The sequence below is a fragment of the Myripristis murdjan genome, chromosome 6, assembly GCF_902150065.1.
Source record: "Myripristis murdjan chromosome 6, fMyrMur1.1, whole genome shotgun sequence".
Taxonomy (NCBI): Eukaryota; Metazoa; Chordata; class Actinopteri; order Holocentriformes; family Holocentridae; genus Myripristis; species Myripristis murdjan.
The window spans coordinates 17,888,072-17,909,456 of record NC_043985.1 but is presented as its reverse complement, the minus strand read 5'-3'; the positions used below and the strand labels follow the sequence as shown (position 1 = coordinate 17,909,456).

The 21,385-nt window shown below is 43.7% G+C and overlaps 1 protein-coding gene across 2 annotated transcripts in view; it reads right to left on the bottom strand.

The window, feature by feature from the left end:
- Window positions 1–21,385, bottom strand: part of syt7a (synaptotagmin VIIa) — a 66,854-nt gene that overhangs the window by 1,675 nt on the left and 43,794 nt on the right. The window contains exons 1-6 of one of the 2 annotated variants that reach the window (XM_030053733.1): window positions 17,919–19,138; window positions 14,285–14,413; window positions 4,834–4,936; window positions 2,596–2,863; window positions 1,663–1,832; window positions 638–752 (exon numbers count right to left, since the gene is read on the bottom strand). In XM_030053733.1, the coding sequence (XP_029909593.1) occupies window positions 638–752; window positions 1,663–1,832; window positions 2,596–2,863; window positions 4,834–4,936; window positions 14,285–14,413; window positions 17,919–19,138 (2,005 nt within the window). Of the gene's footprint in view, window positions 1–637; window positions 753–1,662; window positions 1,833–2,595; window positions 2,864–4,833; window positions 4,937–14,284; window positions 14,414–17,918; window positions 19,139–21,385 lie in introns of those variants that run through there. The other variant, XM_030053735.1, reaches the window with a different exon arrangement.

Below are 21,385 nucleotides of genomic sequence, written 5' to 3'. Positions count from 1 at the left end.
TAGGATGGAGTTGCCAATGGAAGCTGATTTGGGGTCAGGTTTGCAATTACCCTCTTAATTGTTAAAGTCAAGAAAGGCAGCAGGGAGGCAGATACCTAGTTAGAGCTCAAGGTCAACTTGTCCCCCGAGCTAGGAAACATTAGGAAACATACAAATGAGGAAGTATTTATGGAAATAGGGCCTGGGATTTGTAGTGCCAATTCTGGAACAACATTGACATGTACGGTAGTACAAACAGTCAAAGCTCTCACTGCTGCGGGAAGTCAGTAATGTTCTGAAAATGTACCACTGACGGGATTTCACTATGGGACCTGACACCGTACATCATAATCACCACTGAGCTGAGCTGAGATGCACATTTAGCAAGGGAAGCTAAAGATGCCATCAGATTCACAGAGAAAAGGAGAAAGAGAGAAAGAAAGAGAGAGCTCCCTGATGAAATGTCACCTTGCTGCTATAGCTACTAGAGCTGTCTGTGTTGACACCCAGCTGGTGACCAAGACTGTAAGTATAGCCAGACATGCTTGTGAAGCCACACAGGCCCCAGTGCCATAAGAAGAGTTTCAGACCAGTGAGGGGAGAGCGAGAGAGAGAGAGAGAGAGAGAGCAAACTGAGCAAACAGAGAGGGATCTGTACCTGAGGTGCCCCCGATATCCATGGCTTTGAGATTGCGTGCTTTGATGATGTTCACAGTGATGGTGTTGGCAGTGGGATTATAGCAAAGAGACACCAGCAGGTCTCCTCGTCTCCCCTGAGGAACGTGCAAACATGCAGAAACACACACACACACACACACACACACACACACACACACGCACACGCACACACACAGAAGAGTGTGAGTCATCTAGTATACTATTCAAATTTCATCAGGGAATATCAAACTCCACATTACTCACTAGCTTGTTGTGTAATCTTACACTATTACTGCTCTAACCCCTCCTCCCAAAGGCCAGGCTGTCGCAGCCAACTCGTCACTCCTAAATTACATCAATCAGGGCCAAATGCTGAAATTAGCGCTCTGAATCATAGTCCAAACACAAAGGGTCCAGGTCAGTTCCAGCTTGAATCTCAGCATTTTCTGTCAAGTCGCATTGGGATCAGTTTGTAGAGGCTTTATTTAATTTATTTAATAAGCCCTAAACATGCATAGGTTGCAATGTTATTTATAAATTGTGATTGTAGGCTATGGCTGCAAACCAGCCTTGCGGTCACAGTGCATCAAAATGAGTTCTGTGGAGGATTTGGGTAAGTAACTTCAGCTATAGGTTTCATAAATTAGAAAAAGAAGCCTCACTGAGATTTAAAAAAAAAAAAAAAAAAAAAAAAAAAACATGAAATCTGTAGAAGCCATTTTTATTTGGCGATATCAGGTTGGACACTTGCCACCTATTCAGCTGGTGAACAGCCTGTTAAGTGCACAATTTCAGGAAAATTGCAGGCCTCACATGTTCAGGAAAACACCAGATCGGTCACTCTAGGTTAAAAATGCCGTTATATTTGTTTTTCTGAGACTGTAATTACAACCACAGACTGAAAGACAGGATTCTTCATCGGTAGACCTCTGGTACCATTCATCCCTTCCCAGAGGCCTGTTTTCTCACACTATGGCCCAGTCATAGCCTCCTGGCCACTTATCACTGTGGTCCCTGCTGTCTTACACTGCCATCACTGCAGGGCTTGAGCTCCTTCCAGAACGTCTTTATCTGTCCCAGCTCCACCTTGTTAAGGGGGATTGACACCTCTCCAATGGGGTCATTCCTGCTGAAGCGGTCGTAGTCCAACACCTGAAGGTAGAGAGTGCGCTCTCTCACCTTCTCATATGGGAAACCTGAGATAGAGACAAACAGATTAACACTGAGGTGTATGCTGCAGATAAGTAAGACACTGAAACACTGAGACGGTGAGAAATGCACTCTTGACAGTGCAAAAAACAAGACCACCAGTAAGTATAATGTGGACCAGGCTCGAGGCATCAATTTGGCCAGATCCAGTATGCGCTTTCAAAAACTGCAAGGCTTGCCAACAATCTCGAAAGTGACTGAGAGGGATCATTATACAGTAGTATCTACATACCTCATTTATTTTTCAAGCAATTGTTCTAATCTTGGCTTGTGCTTGAGCCTTTCTACGTCTGTGCTGTCACCCAAGTACTGTGCTTATAATGAGGCAAATCCAGGTCAGTCAGGGTGAGAGACACTTCAGTCCTCTATTCCTGGGAGCTCTCAAACTTCTCTGTGGTTTACAGCACTTGAGAAAGTTATTTTCCACCAAACCTACCTTTTATTTACTGGACGGTATCTAAAGGTTCTATCACTGAGGAAATTTACCTTTAAAGTTAGACCTTTGCACCTTGTCTACAAACTTTCTCCCACAATCCTCTTCATATCCTCTTCATATTGAGAAAGAACTGTTCGTTATTGCCATGAATTGAGGTTACCCAATTTCATTATGGTTCTGATCATGAATGCGCCATGGATTTGTTCAAAATCAGTGCTTGTCTGGTTTTTGAGCAACCACATTCAGCCCCTGTTTGTTACCATGCATTACAGCAACAAATCATCTAGAAGCAGATGATTGGAAGCATCACAGACCCTCGAAGAGGAAGGTCTCGTTCCAGTGCGGGTTGAGGTTCTTCCTCTTGACCTTGGTCTCCAGCTTGTGCTTCTTGTCGGGCAGCAGGTAGAGTTTGACGAAGGGGTCGGAGGTGCCGGAGAAGTCCTTGGCAGGGAGGTCCTGGCCCTTGAGAACTTTGACAGTGAGGGTTGAGTCCTGGAAGCTGTAGCCTATGCTAAACTGGATCCGGCCCAGCTTCTCACTGATAGGCCCTTCACCGTCATCGTCCTCCGAACCTGGAGACAGCTGCATGGTGCAAACACAGCAGCAACACAATCAAATAAGTACGTACTTTATTTGGAGTGTCCAATGTTAATATTAAACTTAGTATCAACTTAGTATGCATGTAAGTGCTGCTTATGTAATGCTGCTTGAAACTGCTGATACTATTTAAAAGCGACTTTAAACTGTTGAACTTTGGCATATCGTTGATGCGTGACTCAAAAAACGCTCTTTACTCAGTGTTACTTAGAGGGTATGAGGATCAAAAAAAGAATAAACAAATGGTTGTGTAAATCACAAGTTCAAAGGCACGGTCAAAAACTAATTTGCGCAGTAGCTCAATAGCTTCTCTGTCTACTGATGAAAAATGTAAATGCGCAATTACCTGATGCTTCTCTGCTGACAGTAATTAGCCAATGAAGGACAAGCATTAATCTAAGGCAATATAAACTACATGTTACATATGTAAATGTTTAGTATCTGTAATGTCAACACTTAAACAATTAAACAATCTACAAGAGATACTAAATCTAAATAAGATGTATTTGAATGAGAAATGGCTTTTCACAGCATCAACTTGGAATGTAACACATTTTATTTAAAGGGGTCCAATGTTAATATTCAACACAGTATTAACTTATTAGAATCTGTTAATCTATTTAAAATAAAACCAATGAAATATAAGATTAAATAAATAAAATAAAATACAAAAACAAACCTAAATTAAAATTAGTATGAGTATTACAATTTTACACTGGAACATGAAGCATCAACACTGGCTCAAGCTGACTGGCTCAAAGCTGATGCGAAACTGATACTGCTGAATATTAACACAGGAAAGTCCAAATATGGTGTAATCTCAACGATATATGGTACAGTATATGCACAAACATATGCAGCCACAGTCACACAAACATGCACTCAAGCAAAAGGTTAAGTCCAGAAGATTAGCTCTCACTCACAACTCACACACAAATAAACACACATAAGCGCATGTCTTTGACAGAGAAAAACTGTGAGGGCACAAGAGATTTTAGAGCTGAATTTCTATCAAGACACACTCAAGGGGCTGCTCAGAGAGAGAGATCAGCCTGACATTAAGCAGACTGAGAGAGTTTAATTTCCTCACTAATGTTCTTAAGAGGCAGGAGGTGCTCAGATTGAAGATAGGGGAGCTTTAGACCACCCATTCTCTCTTGCAGCCACTCTGACTGCTTTATCATTGCTGTGCACTAAAAGGCCACTATCTGATATAGAGCAGCGGACAGAGAGAGACGGAGGGACGGAGGGAGGGAGGGAGAGCGAGCACTGCGTGAGAGGCATGTGCAGAACGGCCAAGGAAGCACAGCTCAAGGTTGATGCTCTGCACTTGCAGCTGTCTTTATCCCCGCTTTCGTTTTTCCCTGTGGCTCCACCTTCTGAAGAATGGTTTAAGGAAAAGTGAGATAACACAAGCAGCGGGGTCATAAGCCCACTTAGCCACAGATGGAGCTGGTCTTAAAACCTGCTTCCTATATCACTTTGAATAAGCTGGCGTGAGTGACGCTTTGCATGCAAACACTCATTCAGAGCATTGCTTGAACTTGCTGATTTCAGATGCTGGAAGTTTCACCTCTGCAGCTGAGCGCTACAATTTTCTAATAACAAAGACTCATAATGAGTCACTCTCGACATTTGTCAATACAGAGTTTATATCTGTCAGCCACAGCCACTGTGAAATATTCCAGTCTAATTTAACACTAGATCAAATAGAGAGTGAGTCACCTTGGCAGACTCGTCTCGCTTGATTGCTACTGTAAGCCTGCCTGTGTTATTTTCTAGCGTGGCTCTCTAGTGCACCTGTACAGCTTCAAATCAACATGGGCTGTGCAGGCAGGATGACTCAGCAACACTAGCCCTCCCTGAGGAGGGAGAGTCACCTCATGCAGCCATGGGACTTTTGAACAAACACACTGATTTATCAGCAGAGGGAGGCATGCAATGCAGGGTCTTACCATCACCATGTCTCCGGTGAGGGAGTTGGCCAGGTCAGTCACAGAGGAGTGGCCATCTGCATCAGGGGGTTGGCCCTTGGGGCTGTTTGCTGGCTTGTTGCCCCTGTAAGTAAAAAATCAGGTTGACCCGGGGAAACAAAAAAACAGCATGAGCCGCTGCCGAGAATCTAACTCATCTCCAGAAAGACAGACTGAGAATACAGGGAGTCAAACCTCCACCTGTTTGGCACTTGAAACCGCCTAACCAAAATGACCATTTGTGTCCAAGCTCGCGTTGGATGGATCTGTCATTTCAAAGTAGTTTTTGTACTTCCGCAAGCTATCATCAACAAAGCCAGTGGAATTGGCCAAATACTCCACAGATTAAAAGCAGGCACCAGAACTGAGGCTGTTTGATGTTGCGAGTCCTGTTTGATGACACTTGGAGGCTGAGATGACTATACATATGTCCACTGTGGCGAACATCCATAATGTCTCTAACAAGAAAGTTACCTCCAACAAGTAAGCAAGCACATTTTCAGACAGAAAACACGAAATAGAACTACTATTACATGACATGTCAGGGTTTAGATAAACCAAAAAAAAAAAAAAATGTCCACCCCATACAGTCCATGACCAACCCTTATTCCCTCTAAAGACAAACATGAGACACACATGTATAACAACATGTATAGTAACATAACGTCATATACAGTAGACAGACATGTATAGCAACAGGACCAGACATTTAAAAGACCAGCTAATGTCACAGGTGTTGTTTGAAAGGTAATGTATGTGAAGGTGTGTGTGTGTGTGTGGATGTTTAAATCTCTCAGTTGGTGGGAATCAGCAGGAACAACACAAGATATAAAGGGACAAGAGAGCAGAGATCTCCCATGGCAGAGCTGGTATTTAGGTACAAATGTTAATAAATGTTAAGTTCCTTCACAAGAGGATTGTTGAAAAAAAATAGTGGTAACATAATGTTAAAGGGGGATAAACATTCTGCGAGAAAAACCTCTATATTCATACATCATAAAAACAAGGAGATTCATAAAGTTGAAAGAAAAAAATAATCAGTAAAATAATCAAACTGCGAAAATATGATATGAGATTAAGGCATGAAAAAAGACGGAGAGAAAGTAAGAGCCAGTGCTAAAGTCCTGGCCAATGTTTTGTGACACACTGGACACAAACCATCCATAGATGACTGGTCAAGGCACATGGAGAGGCAGAACACTGAAACACTGTTAGGCAACAAAATGAACAGTAAATGAAGAGAGGGAAACAAGACCAGAGAGAGAAACAGAGAGAGAGAGAGAGAGGAAGAGAAAAGAAATGAGCAAACACAAAGGATGCTGAATCTGCACACACATAATGAAGGATGAATGCACACAGAAATTAAAGACTGGAAAAGATAGGAGGTCCACGAAGAAATGTAAGAATAGAGAGCAAGCTGAAGATTAAACAATTATCTGTATTAGAAGAGACAGCATATATTAATAGCATGAACAGTGAGGTTACGAAACCAAACCAAACAGAGAGTGAAACTGTTACAAACACCAGCATGTTAGAGAGAAAAACAGAGCTGCAAGAAAAGATAGGGAAGGAAGGAAGGAAGGAAAGCCTGGAAACACAAGAGAGGCTTAGTTTGGTCAGTCTGATAAGTATCAAAGAATAAAAGACAAAAATAAAGAACTATGCACACACAATATCTCAAACAGGAGACAAAGGAGCAAACATATGCTGAAAGGGAGAAAAAACAGCGAAGAGAGGAAAAGAAAAAGACAATAAATACAATTGATCACCAGGAAGAAAAAGAGAGCAAGAACAATTGTTCTTTAGGAGCAGTGCTCAAAAGAAAAGGTAGATGAGATAGAGTATGGGGAAAGAAAAAAAGGGTCAGATAAACTATACAAAATATAATAATCATTTAAAACAGAAAGAGAGACGGGTAGCAAAACCGTAGGAAGTGCACATTTAGAGTGTTACAAAAGAGGGTGTTGAGAGAGATGGAAGAGTAACTACAAATAATATAATTTATATTAACTTAATATGCTGCCACCTGATTTTCCATTCATTTAGCAACACTCTAAAAGTGTGGATTGGGGACACAATGGCCAAAGCACATACCTGGCATTGGCTACATGTGCATATATCATATATGCCAGTAGTTGTCACTCAGAGAGTGAAGGCAATGCCTTGGACAGGCAGAAAACAAGGAGCCCAAAGAACGTCTGTCTGTCTGGCCAGCATTCTCTGTTAATCTTCATACTGAGAGAATGTTTGTTTGGTAGAACTGGACTGTGCATTTTGACGGGCACTTTTGACTGAAAATTTGGATGAAAGGTAATGTTGAATGTAATAATGTGTACAATTTTTTTTTTTTTTTTTTTTTTTTGCAGAAGACAAGGACAGCACCAGGGGAAAAATATACTGACAAATAGACAGACAGAAAAAGCAAGCAAACAAGACAAGCAAACAGACAATCACTTTAACCAGCAAAGGAACCAGAGTGAGACGGGGGGAGGAGGGATGTTAACCATTTCCAGACGGGAGGGGAAAATTCATCAATTGGTGTTAGTTGTATTAGTTGCCAAGGGAGGTAATTGCACTGGCAGGGCCTGTTTGTTTGGCGCAGACTCTAAACTGCAGGCAGAGTTTGAGAGGAGAGGAAAAGGCTGGGTAAAACACTAACCCGAAATCTGAGGATTAGCTCAAAAGAGCACTAAAGCATGGAGAGAGATTGGGGTTGAAGTATAGTAAGGCACCTCCCTCCTCCTCCACCTCCCAACTGTCGATGGGGAGTGAGCATCTTCAATTATTCATTCTCCTTCATGCTACATTCAGGGGTTCGGTGCATTCTCAGGTAAGAGCTAGTGCCGCCAGGGGAATGGCCTTTCTACCAGCCCTGCTCTACAGCACCTGAGGTGGTCCTCTGACTGAGTGCTGCCTTTAGGCTGTTAGAACAAAGACGCTGGAGCTGCATATCTGTATCTGTTGTTGAAAATAATAATGTCGCTCCAGCTAGAACACTGAAACTAAGATTTGCTTTCGTTTGCTTGATTTGTAAAATAGAGGTATTAATTTGGGCACATGGAAATGCTACAGCTGCTAAATTGTTGTGCCAATGCTGTCTCTGATGCACCCCTTGAGGGTTGGTATGGAAATTGATGCTTTGAAGCCTGCAGTTGTCCACTGTAGCCAGTGGGAGGCAGAGTGGACTAAAGTTCTGATCGGTGTCTCCCACTGCTAAAGCATGGAAAGTGGGCTGTTGGCATAGCAACGGCTCTAGAAACATAGACCATACATGTGGTGGGGTTTGGGTAGAGGGGTGTGTGTGACAAGAGGGTGTTGGGAGTGGGGTAGGGAGGGGAGGGGAGGTTTGTGTTTGGAGGGGTGCAGCAAACAGGCAAACACTGAGAACAAATAAGATAAAGTAGGATATATGACAGGTACGGGTGAGAGCCTCGCAGACACACACATTCACATGAACAGACATATGGAGGCAGGCGGGGCCACTTTGGGTTTCACCGTCCTGTGATACTATCCTGTTGTTTTTTGTTACCTGACCGAGGGCCAGCAGCTCGAAGAAGGGGAATGGGGGGGGAAAGACACTCCACTTCTAGGCTGGAGAGAGACGCGAGAAAGAAAGCCACCCGCAGCCCTTTTTTTTCAGACACCCAGACTCCCCACCCCACTGAAAACATGTCACACTCACACAAACACGCTCGCCTGACTCCGTGAAGTGATGTATTTCAATGACTATGCTCCATTTCATAGCCACCTACTAGATCTATCATTTTTTTAGTGACCGCAGCAGACTGCACAGGATCAGACGCAGAGGGAACCATAATACTGAGGCAATGTGCCGCTTATATAAATCCCCCTCCACATATGCAGGAGAGCACATGTGCATCCCCACCATGGTGAGCTAGTCATCCCTGGTCCTTGACTCCTCAGTCTACAACCAAAAACCTGCTATGATATCCAAATATCCTGCTCTCACTGATAACTAATTACTTCCTGGATCTTTGTATTGGAAAAGAGTCCAAAATAGCATCATTTACTGAAATCCCATTTCAGGAAGGAGCAACAAGGGAGGCACTAACTGCTGCCTACTGTATTTGTGTTTCATTCACTGAACTCCGAATGGAAATAGAAACCACAGAGCAATTCAGTGGGTGCCAAGTGCTGTCTCTCTCCAGACCTGTGTAAGTGCTGTTTTATGACTGCATAGATATTGGAAGTAATATTCCAGTGCTTCTCCAAGATTTTTTTTTTTTTTTTTTTTTACCTACAACTAATAATAGTATTAGGTCTAATCAGAGTGACGGCTATTTTGGGCGGGTTGGCCCATCCGATCTCCTGCATTCAGTGAGACACTGTAATATATGCATGGCAATCACGATGGAGCTTACTGTCTACTCTATCTGCACTGTTACTAGCCCCCCACCCCGCTGCCGCTAATCTTTTTTATAGGCTCCCAAACCTCTCTGCAATTTAGCATTCATATCTCAGTGCTCAATTAAAATAAATAACCTATCATTCTAGGGAATTCCACCAACATAAAACCATCCAAACAATTTAAAAGTCCATTAAGCCTGCCAACACAAAGCCTACCAGATATTTTGAATCACTGTTTAATTCAAGATGGCCTCAAGAGGTGGAAGCTGCTGCAGATGTGTCACCTGTTCTCAGGCAGGACACATGGGTCCCACGTTAATGCGCCTAATAACTCGTCTCCCCAACCACCATCAGTCGATCTGGATGTTTTAGTGTGTGAGCATGTGTACCAGCATGTACCTGCTGGCAAGAGTGGTGCCCTTAGACCCACATAACGCATGGATGTGCACAGTACAATAAGTACTCCTTACTACTCTCTCGGAAGGAAGATGGATTTGCACTCTGAAACTTCCCTCCTCCTCTGCTGACATATGGATGGATAAATGTATGAATGCATTCTCCTCCCCCTCTCTTTGTGATTCCTTTTTTCTGCCTTAGTGCTATCTACTTCCCCCTCTCTTAGCATGTGGTTGAATGCATCCCTGCATTCCCCGGTGGTCTGTGGATGAGCGTTGTGGCCGCAGGGAGCCAAGGCCCAAGGGGCAATCTTAACCAGTCCCCCAAGACACAGCTGATTATTCAGGCCTATAAAGCCCCTGTCACAGGAGGAGCACTGTGTCAGACTAGCAGAGCATAATATTGTCAATTTACAGGTTTATGTACAAGCATACAGTCATAGACAATATTACATGTTGCACAATAAGAGAAGTTTTTCAATCTAAGAAACTAAGATGCTGAATTGCCACTTTAAAATTTATATACACCTATGTGAACTAATCTAGTTTGTTATAATGGCTTAGCATTATGCACTAACCTTTAACATCCCCTCCTCCGTCATATACGGCATAAATGCATTTGCTGTAAATCAATATAAATGTGTTTTCATTTAATTTCAGGGCTGTTTGTCTGTGCCCACCATCACTGAGTCATCACTGCCATCCACTGTGTTTGCCTAGTCTTTCATGTCAAGTTAAGCAATGTAATAAGCTCATAAATTATGAAACAGCATTATATAGCTCACTTGGCAATTAACAGACACTGAGAAAATCTTAAGTGAGTGCATTACATCTCTGAGGCAGAGACAAATATACATCTATGCATATCTGTGAGATGGATTCTGCAACAAGAAATAACTCCACTGGCTTACATAAAATGATGTAACATGCATGGATGAATAATTGAAAGGCCACAGGCAAGCAGATTGAATGTTAACGTGCCACAAGGATATATCCCGCCTTCTCCATCTAGAACCTCCTTCCTTACTGGACCGTTAGCTTGCTTCTCAGAGAGAGATCTACATTGAAAGCTCTCGGGGACTGTGGCTTCCCTTTATAGCAACAGTAAGGAATAACCTATGGGTTCAGTGAATCGCAGCAGATTTCTGTGAGTGAAAACCACTGAGGCATTAACAAACCGCTCTAGTACCCTAATTAAGCGTTCTGAGATCTACAACTTATGGATGCTTCGGATGTAAACATCTCAGCATGTGTGACCCAGGAGTCAAAGCAACAGAAGACATTGTTGCTGCCAGCATCCAAAGCCAGTGCTCAACTACTACTACATTACCAGACAACATTGCCTTCCTCTCCTTCCTGTTAAATTGTGTCACCTTGGCCTAAAAGTCCATTCCACCAAGTCTGGCACTGTGCAGCTCTGTCTGTCTGTTCTTACCTGTCTTCAAAAAACAAATGGCTACACAGGACCCTGTCAGCCACTGACCGCACTCACAAGGTCAATGTAGGAGCATAATGGATATCTGCGGCGCTACCCCACCTTCTCAGGGCTGGCGGGAATAATTTTGCTCTTGTTTTTGCTTACCCTCAGTTATGGCTGAAACAATATGCAGGATAAATGAGGAGCAATCTAGCAAAGTCTCGCCTTACTGCTGTCTTTTGAAGCTTTAGTACATAGGTGTTTACAAAACCAAGGTTCCCTGGCTAATTGCAGTGTGCAACCTGGGATATCACCGTATAACATCAGGCCTTAGGCAAAATGTGGGACACCACAAATCAGTTGTGTACAGCAGCTCTTTGCTATTCAACACTAGATGAGAAATTTCACTCCTGCATAAATGCACCTGAATCTGAATCCAAGGTTTTATTCATTTTTCTTTGCCGCTAATATCTGAAAACCGCACAACTTCATAACAAAAAAATGCCTGAAGAAAACCAACAAGTTTGTGCCTAATATATTCTACCTGTGACTTGTTCCTATCACTAAAATTTATTTGATCCCATTATAGGTACATATGAGGGATGTGGATATGGAGTTGAGTGATGGGCCCATGAAGGACATGTTTGATGTGGGTGCACATGTTGATGATATGGGTGTGGAGAACAAGAGACTAATGGAAGAATGGCTTTGTCTACAGCTGGAGGCAGGTTTGAGAGCCCCGTTTAGTAAAAGCAATATGCCAAGGACGTGATTGATTAAATCATGGTCAGACATCTGTGTAGTCAGCACTAACACCGCAGGGAATGGTATGCTCCCTACTAGCTCACACCTTGCATTTCTAATACACTATACACTTATGATATTTATATGAGCTGCTAAATTTAGCATCTAATTAGAGGGTGGCTAAAACATTCATGAGAAATCTGAATTTGTAATTCATCTTGAAACAAACAAAACAATAAGTGGCTCAAGCAGAATTAGTTTACAACTCAAGAGAGGGACAGACAGAGTTCGCCAAAGGACTGAGACATCCAAAGCCCTCATTACAGTTTAATTTCATTTTTTTTTTTTTTTTTTTTTTTTGATTGTTCCCCTTTCAGACACCATGCACGGCCAGCTTTTCAGTTTTGACTGAGTACAATAAAATGAACCTCAGGTTAATCTAGAAAACACTACAATGCACTCAATCACTGTTAATCGATGCGAGTGCTCTTGGCCATGTGCTGGAACAAGGAGTGTATATTGTCTGCTTGCTGTATAGTCTCTACTAGCTGTTGATTTTCACATCCCATTTAAGAAGATTCCCCAGGTGAATGCAAAAGCTGAAAAGCTAAATACAATGCACAAAGGAGATATGCAAAACAAAATAAAAAATCTGCAGCACAGTGGCTCTATGGGTCTTGCACTAATCCTGGATAGCGAATATGCTAAAATATCATTATGAATTATGGATCTTATGAACTGAGGTTCATAAAAACAGTGTTCTTAAAAAACACTTGCGTGCTTCTTTGTAACTCAGTGCAGTGTTGTGTTGACTCTAGAAAAAGGCCAGAGGACGCTTGGGGGCAAGGGACTAAAATGAGGCAGACGAACTGAGAGACAAATATCTTTCAGTTGTTGTTGACATAGCATAGCTCTCAAGGCAAGCTCTGCCTATGATAAATGAAGGTGGTTATTAGTTCCGGAAGGACAATTGGCGTTGTGCTGGAGACACCACCGACCCTGTTTGCGTTACACTTTGATTAAACCTTAATGTTTGACATATATCCACAGGAGAAGAGATTTTTAAAACGCCTCACACTGTTTCCGGCTGCATAGACTACAAAGTGAAATCTCATCCTCTAGCTGTGTAGGATAGATAAGGAAAAAAAACAGTAACCATCTGTACTGTAATAGAACCCAACTTATAAATCAGCGTCAAATTGATGAAATATTTCTGAATGGAAAATAATTGGTGTGACGGGTAAATCAGGATTTGGCCACTCTACCCGACCATTTTATTTTAAGGTGTGTGTCACATTATGTGTCTCCAAAGTGTCTCCAATTTGTCACAGAATCAAAGTGAGGTTAAAGTGGCCTAATTGGACTGCAGAGGAAATCAAGTGTGTCGTATCAGCCCGGCGCTGAACTGAATGCCGGATTTTCACTCTGCGGGTCTGTATTGTGAAACGCTGGTGCAAATAATCTAACCATCCACAGCTGAAATGAACAATGCCAAGCGCACTGTGGGTTATATTATTTGTTTCACACGACAAAGCCACTGTACCTGTTTGTTAGCTGCAAAGAGCAGCACAAAAATGGTCCGTTTTCTAGCCTGGATTTAGAAATATTCTTCTCTGAGCCACAGCATTGTATCCGTATAGATCAGTGGAGATATTTAAACATCTATGGAGTGTAAGGTAGTTGGCAAGGAAAAGGTTTATTTTTAGCAGCATGTTTATGTAAGTGACTAACATGTTGTGGAATAATGAGGAGGCTCTCTGGGCCCTCGGTGGAGCTGCAGAGACGGGACTCTCAGAGCGGCAGAGGGCGATTGAAGGAAGCTAATGAGCAGGAGGGAAAAAAAAGCTGAAGAAAGAACACAGGAGTAGAAAGGACTGGGATAATAAAAGCATGAAAATACAAAGGAAATACGACAAATACCAATGGGAGGTCTCTGGAAGACAGGAGAGAAAAGACAAATAAACAGATATGAAAATGGTGGAGGAGAATGTCATTGCAAAATGGGAGATAATTATCATGGTTGGAAAAATGGACCACTGGCATGAGACAACAGTGTTTTATTTGACTGGCCAATTTTTTATTCCTGAAAACAGATAAAAGGAGTAGAGTGCCAGTGAGGGTGCAGGTGAGCATCTCACTGCAGTGATTTATGAGCTCATTACCGCTTTACAGCTAACACCCAAATTGCTTTATCCCTTCAGTCATTTCAGCACTACAGGTATTTGCTTTTTTCGGCATTACCTTGGCTACCTTTGGTACTATCGTCAGTTCTCATTGTTTTGGTAGCATAGTGTCATATCAAGCTGCGTCTGGTGCTATTTCAGGTACAGCCGTCTGTGGCACAATACACTTGAGTGCAGTGAGTCAGTGAAAAACACTAGAAAACTACTCTACATGAATTCTAACGCCATTTTTTTCCCCCCTTCAATCTCATACCCAGATCCTTCACATCCTTCCATTTGCACCCCACTCTCTCCCACACACCATGCACTCATACTTCATCTGGTACCTCTTCTCAGGAGGGGGCTCCTGATTGGCTGGTGCTGCCTGCGCTGTTTCCTGCAGGTCAGGGATATTGGCAAAGTCATCTTGCTCGGCCAAACCAATGGCCAAAGACAGGACCACCATCTTCCCTTCACTGGCTCCCCAAATATACAACAGACAGAGACAGAAACAGAGATAGAAACAGAGGCAAGGAAAAGAACAAGAACGAGGAGCAGATGCAGGAGGAGAGAGAAACCAAACATAAAGGGATGCCAGGAGGAGTCAGTGGGCGCGGTGCAGGGGAAGAGAAGAAAAGAGAGGTCATATGTACAGATGCTTTCAAGGCGAGAGCAAGGAAAGAAAACAGACAGACAGCAGGAAAATAAGGGAAGATGTGTAAGAGCAAACCAAGGAGGCAGTCAGAGAGAAAAAAAGGTCAAAAAGAGGAAATCCACAAAGCTGCATAACATCCCAGTAGTTAGCACTTTGATCCAGGGAAGGATATTAAGGAGCAACCTTAGACTGAAAGGCCAATTCAATAATAATGTAATGATCATAATGAAGTTGCAATGTGAACAGGTGCTCACAGGTATTCACATGTCATACAGACATAAGTGAAACTGATAGCTGTTCGTTAATGATTGTTAATGGATGTGATATTCAACAGCTTGAACATCAACAGCAGACCCATTTGTATAAACACCCCGTCCCCAAAACACACACACAGACACAGAACACACACAGATACACACACTTGCATTCACACAGAGTAATTTATTCGGTTATTTAACCTGCCTTCTGCTTTCCCTCTAGACTCACCTTTCCCATCTAACATGCCTGCCTTCCTTCTCCAGAGTTAAGATTTAATTAAGCCTCATTAAGAAGATCTGGACTAATTGTTTCTATTTGAGTGTCATGGTATCTTGAGGTGCTCGGTGTGTGTCACCGTTTTCTGGGTCAGTGCTCTCTCACTCTCTGCGCTGCACTCGCTCATTCCATCTTCTCTTTTCTGCTACAATTCCTCTCCAAATCCCTTTTTCCCCATGCCTATCCCCTACTCTTAATTCTCTGCTTCCTCATCACTCCCTCCCTCCTTACTCTCTGTCACCCGGACCCTCACTTCTTTAGCTTAAGCCCCTGGCTGCATTCATAAAATACCTCCACTTAGAAAATACTGCTTGGGTGAAGACCCACCGCTACCCATTCCAACTGTCCAATACACCGTCTAATGAGTTCCTTGCCGCACCATAAAGCCATGTTTAATAATCTCTCTGTTATACCTCTATAAGATGTAATGGTGTGGTGCTCTTATTATTACTGTAAGTATAATGGTTATTGGATCCCTCCTCTCCCAGTGCCAGTAAAGTATGGGCATTTACACTCAAGAATATTGGCGAAACACTTTAATCACTACTCCTAACATTAAGGAAGCAGATGAGAGATAGGGATGGGACGTTAACGACACCGGGATAAATCATTGATTTTGAGCCAAAAAGCACAAAGACCAATCTCCCAGGAGATTCATTTGGTCAAATGGCTCCCAAGGCTAGATATCTGTGTCAATGACACCTCCAACACATTCGCTGAGCAATGATTTACCCTCAGGAGGAATCCAGCCAACACTGAAATTAACTGGCTTGAACAATGGGTCATGTCTATTACCAAGCCCCTGTGTCATCCATCATTTACAGTGTTGATGTTGCAGAAGACAAAGTCCAACAACAATGAGCTAATATTTATAATGATGGGTGCTAAGGTTTGCTATTACGCCTCCTGCCCTCAGTGACCATGGCGGTCATATCTGCTAAGCTGCTAGCGCTCCTGTCTGAGCCAACAGTGTAAGCTCAGATATCGTCTCACTCAGACATCCAGAGCAGCTGTAACATACATAAAAAGAGTCTACTGAAAGGCTATTGTGGAAAATGGATTCCATGTAAGGGGACATTAAGCACGTCACACCTTGACAGTGTCCTTCTCCTTTCCACCCCCACGCCCTCTCTTTCTCCTCTGCCCTCCCTCCCTCCTCTTCTGGCCTCAAGTAACAATCTGTTGTAGAAGTAATGGTGCTGGTGACAGAAGATCAATGTTTCAGGGTTAACATGAATCTACACATACTTGCTTAACCCTTGTTCATGCACTGATGCACAGTGACACGTGGACTCTGTGATCTACACACGCTGACACACAAGTGGACAGGCCAGCAGCAGGACCAATGGACACACAAGTACGATCATTTACACATTAGCATAAAAGTTACAGAGACATTGAAAAAAGAAGTGCCTTTTTGGTGGAAAATACTCATGAAATATGGATTAGCCCTACTGGTGTGTCTCCTAAGCAGAGTATTTAAGAGTGATTTCAGTGGATGGTTCAGTAATAACATCATGTAATTGAGTGGGATGGTGTGAATATAAAATATTTCATGACTTTTCATGATACCATCTCATGAATATTATGAACTAGCACTACCAGAGCTGTCCTGTGAAGACAATTGCAGGAGATAGGCTGAATGCCATCCAAACAGATGTTACTGTTTAGCAGAGCATACAGTGTAAACATTGAGCAATTTATCACAGAATGGGATAGAAATGGTCCACAATATGTTGCAACTTCCCTTCCATTTTTCCATTTTTCCATGCACATATTGTTCATTTTAAAATCATGAAAGAGTGCATTTTTAGCAGATTAAATCAAACAATAACAAGGGAGGAACTAAATTAATTTCAATGCATAACAAATACAGCTCTGTGCACTCATATGAACAAGTACTAAAAAGTATCATCACTCATTATGTATTCATTCATCAAAGATCCCATTTCAGTGGAGATTTAGAGGGATCATAAAATCTATCACATGAACATATCTACTCCTGCTCTCAGAGTAAAATCAAATAAACACAAACTATGACATTAGTGTGTGATCTGTGGTGTGTAGTTGCTGTGGGATGGTGATCCATGTCCTATATCACAGGGCTTAGAGATGACAGACAGCCAGTTGTGTCTAGCCTTATTTGCATTTGTAATGGGTTTTTCAAATATGGTAATTGTCCAAATTCTGTCCTCCTCATCTGCTTTCATCTTTATCATCCCACACTGGCATAATACGTTTTGACATGTATAGAATTATCTCTGCAACTATATTAGAAAATGTACGTGCACCAACACATTTATCTATAAATAAACATCCTGCACATTCCAACATACAATCAGACACACACACACACACACACACACACACACACACACACACACAAAATAATATACAGCAAATAACATGAATAACATATGTAGGATAATTCTGGATAGGATGCAATATCCTTCCCTGGATGTCAGATAGTGAGAAAGAAAACCCACCCAAGAAAAGGCACTGAACAATATTTCGTAATTAAGGTAGAAGCAGTTATTAAAGTTAAACTTATTCAACTTTACTTATCAACTTATCAAAGTTAGTTATTCATCTTTACACACTAAATGATTGATTCGTATAGTTACATTATAATGTATTCAAACAAAATAGATACAGCACATTAAGCAAATGCATGTAAGACCTGTGCAAGCATTGCAGATACTGTAAGTCACATCAGACAGAAAGAAAGGCCTAAGTAACTGCCAGTGCAAAAGTTTGTAGAAACACACAAAGAGAGAGTGGTAGAGACTCACAGGAAGGACTTGACATCCAGGCCGCGACTTCGGATCTGGCCCATCATGTAATCCCAGCTGCCAGGATTGGCACGTGAGCGCCCTCCTGGTCCGCCTCCCCTATAGCGAGAGGCACCTGCTCCTGCTGGACTGCCCCGTGCACCCCGGGGACCCCCTCGTGTGCCTGCACCCCCACCCCCACCACTGCTGCCACCTCCTCCTCCCCCCCCTGTGCCACCACCTCCCCCGGGTTGGCCAGGTGCAGTGTGCAACTGTCCCAGGCTCTGGGATGTGGTGGGGGGCTGGCCAAGACCAGGGGCTGACGGGTGGATGAGAGGCTGCTGAAGACTCTGCTGGCGCAGCAGTGTCCGAGGCCGGGCCATCCCGGTGGGGACGTGCTCCAGAGTGGACGCAGAAGACAAGCCTGGGTCCCCAAAGCTGGGAGGACAGAGGAGGAGGGAGGGCAGAGAGCGCGAGGAAGGCCGCGGCCGGCATAGAATAGGACGTTGGAGGGGGAGTAAGGATTCAGAAGCCAGAGGAGAGGGAGGAGACGGAGTGGGAGAAAAGGCCACAGTAGATGGAGGAGGGGAGCGATGGCAAGAGGAGGTGAGTTGGTCAGAGGTGGTGAGGTCAGGAGAGGCAGAAGATGGAACGGGGGAGAGAGGGGAGGAATCGTCAGAAAACAGGCAAGGCGGTACAGGGCAGTGAGGAGAGGCAGCAGAAGAAGTCAGGTTGATGTCAGGGTAGGTGCAGGAAAGTTCATCCAAACAGGAAGTTGATGATGGCGAAGGGGAGGAGGAGGGAGGAGGGGTAGAATTTGAGGAGAGGGAGGCAGGGGGAGGAGCATGGGGAGGTGGAGACAGGAGGAGGAGGAGAGAGAAAGAGAGCAACGTGAGGCAGCAGCAGTAACAGCAGTAGCAGAAATAGCAGTAGAAGGTGCAGCCTGAGTGATCGCTGTGTGCTGTGTGCTGGTCACAGTGCTGTGTCGAATAGAAATGTGCCAGCTGCGAGCTCGCCGCATGCGTCTGCGTCAGATGTGTATGCACCTTGCGTGTCTGCGCAGTCTGAGCGTGCTGTTTGCGTGAGGGTGTGGTTCGCGTCGGCAGTGGCCGAATGTGCACTGTCCGTATGGGCGTGGAGCGATTCTGTGCAACGCGACTGCGCAGAGGTGTGTGGGTCGTGGTTTTGCTGCTTCCAGGTCGTCCTGCTGAGGGTTTTTTGGCCTGATGAGAGATCCCCATTTCCTCTACTTCCTCTCACAACTTTTTCCATCTGTGTTAGCCTCTCCTCCTTTCTCTCTAAGTCTTTTTCCTCTTTTAAATAGATGCTCGACCCCTAGAGACGTCCCACCAGCCAACCAAGTTCTACAGTATGCCTCCCTCCCTCTCTCAGTCTCCCATTTTCCACTCCTCCCCTTCATAAATACTATTCATTACCTTTCTCAAATGTTTCAGTGCTTAGGCAATGCTGTCACTTCAACACAAGATGTGAAAAAGATCCAACAGCCATGGTTAGATACGATCAGATATCATTCTCCTTGTTTTTAGTTAGATGTGGGCTCTACAGTATCCTGTATCATCTTTTTGATATTTTCCAAACTCACTAAATATATCCTCCTCTCACACAGATCGCTGTGTAACCCAGGGTATCAGAATTAGGTCATGAAAGAGCTATTCACATCAGCTAGGTGCTGTTTACTCTGCTCTTGCATTACTTCATCTACTACGGTTTTACATCAGGCTACCAGTGTGCTATCTATCATACTTAACAGCCATAAAAAAGGGATAAAAAGGGCAATGCAAGGTTTTGCAGGGATGAAAACAGTCTGTGGGCACATAGAAGAGGAGAAGAAGAGGAGTGGCTTTACACAGTGACAGAAAGATGGAGAGAGATGCCAAAGATAAGGAAGAGCACAGGGTGAGGATAGAGGAGAGACAGAGAAAATGGGGTGCGAGACACAAACACAAGAGACACAGACACTTATAGCAGCCTGAAAATAGAATCCAATTATAGACAGGGGGCAAAAAGAAAGATGAGAGGAGGAGAGAAGGAGGGAATGAGGAGTGAGGGAGTGATGAGAGTAAATGTGATGTGGAGGGAGAAATCACACACACAAGGTGCCAGCGGAAGGTGCAAAAAATCCAGAAGAACTGAAAATTAACTGCCTCATTTACAGCACGCTGAATATAGACTCTAAATCATGTCATACAACATGGCTGTGGCAGAGGAGTGCACATAACACAGGCACACATTTTCATAGTTTGCACTAAATGTCAATTGAAAGGCAGGGGAGCTCATTTATGATGCATTATTTCAGTCAGAATGTAAATGGTTGTTGTGGGTACCACTGCCATTGTGTGAAAACGTGAGTGTTTCTCTATTGCATTTTTGTACTATGTAATTGCAGTCAGTGCAATTTCTCAGGCCACATAAATAGAACATACTGTATTCTCTCACAGTATAATACAGCATATTGTGCAGCTGGGCTGGCTGTGTCAGCTCAGGGTTTGAGTCAGTGTGATACAGCACAAGTAGCTATTGTTAGCTTCTCGCGAGGAGAGCTCACATGCCATTTCCCAACACACTCCCCCAGTCATCACACCTTGCTCTGTGCCCACACACTCACCTTGACACCTTAGCTCTGCTTTCCGACCTACTCAATCTCATCTGCCTGCCTGCTTTAAACGACAACTCAAAACTGTTTCATGCAATCGTAGCTGCTGCTGAAATAAAATATAGAGGAATTACATTTGCATAGCGATTAACGTATTAATGTGAATGTCGGTGCAGTGACTGAAATGCCTGTTCACTTGACTTCTGTTCGGGTCTGAACTCACTTGCTGGGCCTCAATCCTCCGGACTGCATGTGTCCCTGGACCGTCTGCCACTTTCCGGCCTTCACTCCCCCCGTCACCATGCTCTTCACACTGTCACTGCGACAAGGACCCCCCCCATCATCCCCATGCCCACCTGCTGCCCCCTTCTGACCCCCTGACACTGCCCCACTAAGAGGGAGCGAGAGGGTGGGGAGATACCACAGCAGACAGGAGGGTGCAGAGAGGGAAAAAACAGCAAGAGGCAGAGGAGAAAAAGACCAAAGAGTGTGAGAAAGACAGACAGACAGAAACAGACACACAGGAAAACAGATTGAGCAAACACATGGCTAAGGAGGTGAAGCAGATCAGTAGAGTGTGCGAAGGGGCAGGTCTACTTTTCCAGGCCAAGAGACAGGCAGGAGGATGAAAGGGTCTGGAGTCCAGTGCAGAGAGAGAGGGAGGAATGGGGGAGGAGAAAGAGGAGAAAGAGGAGGAATAGGAGGAGGAGGAGAATTCACTGGGAGCCTGTGGAGGGTGGAAGACCTGCAACAAGTCACTCCTTTGGGCCTGGAGGAGCGCTACTAGAGCTGCCAGCATTCACTAGCGGCAGCAGTGTGTGGATGCTGTTCATTTAGATCTCATTCTCTCATTCATTTAGCCATTTGGGCCTTG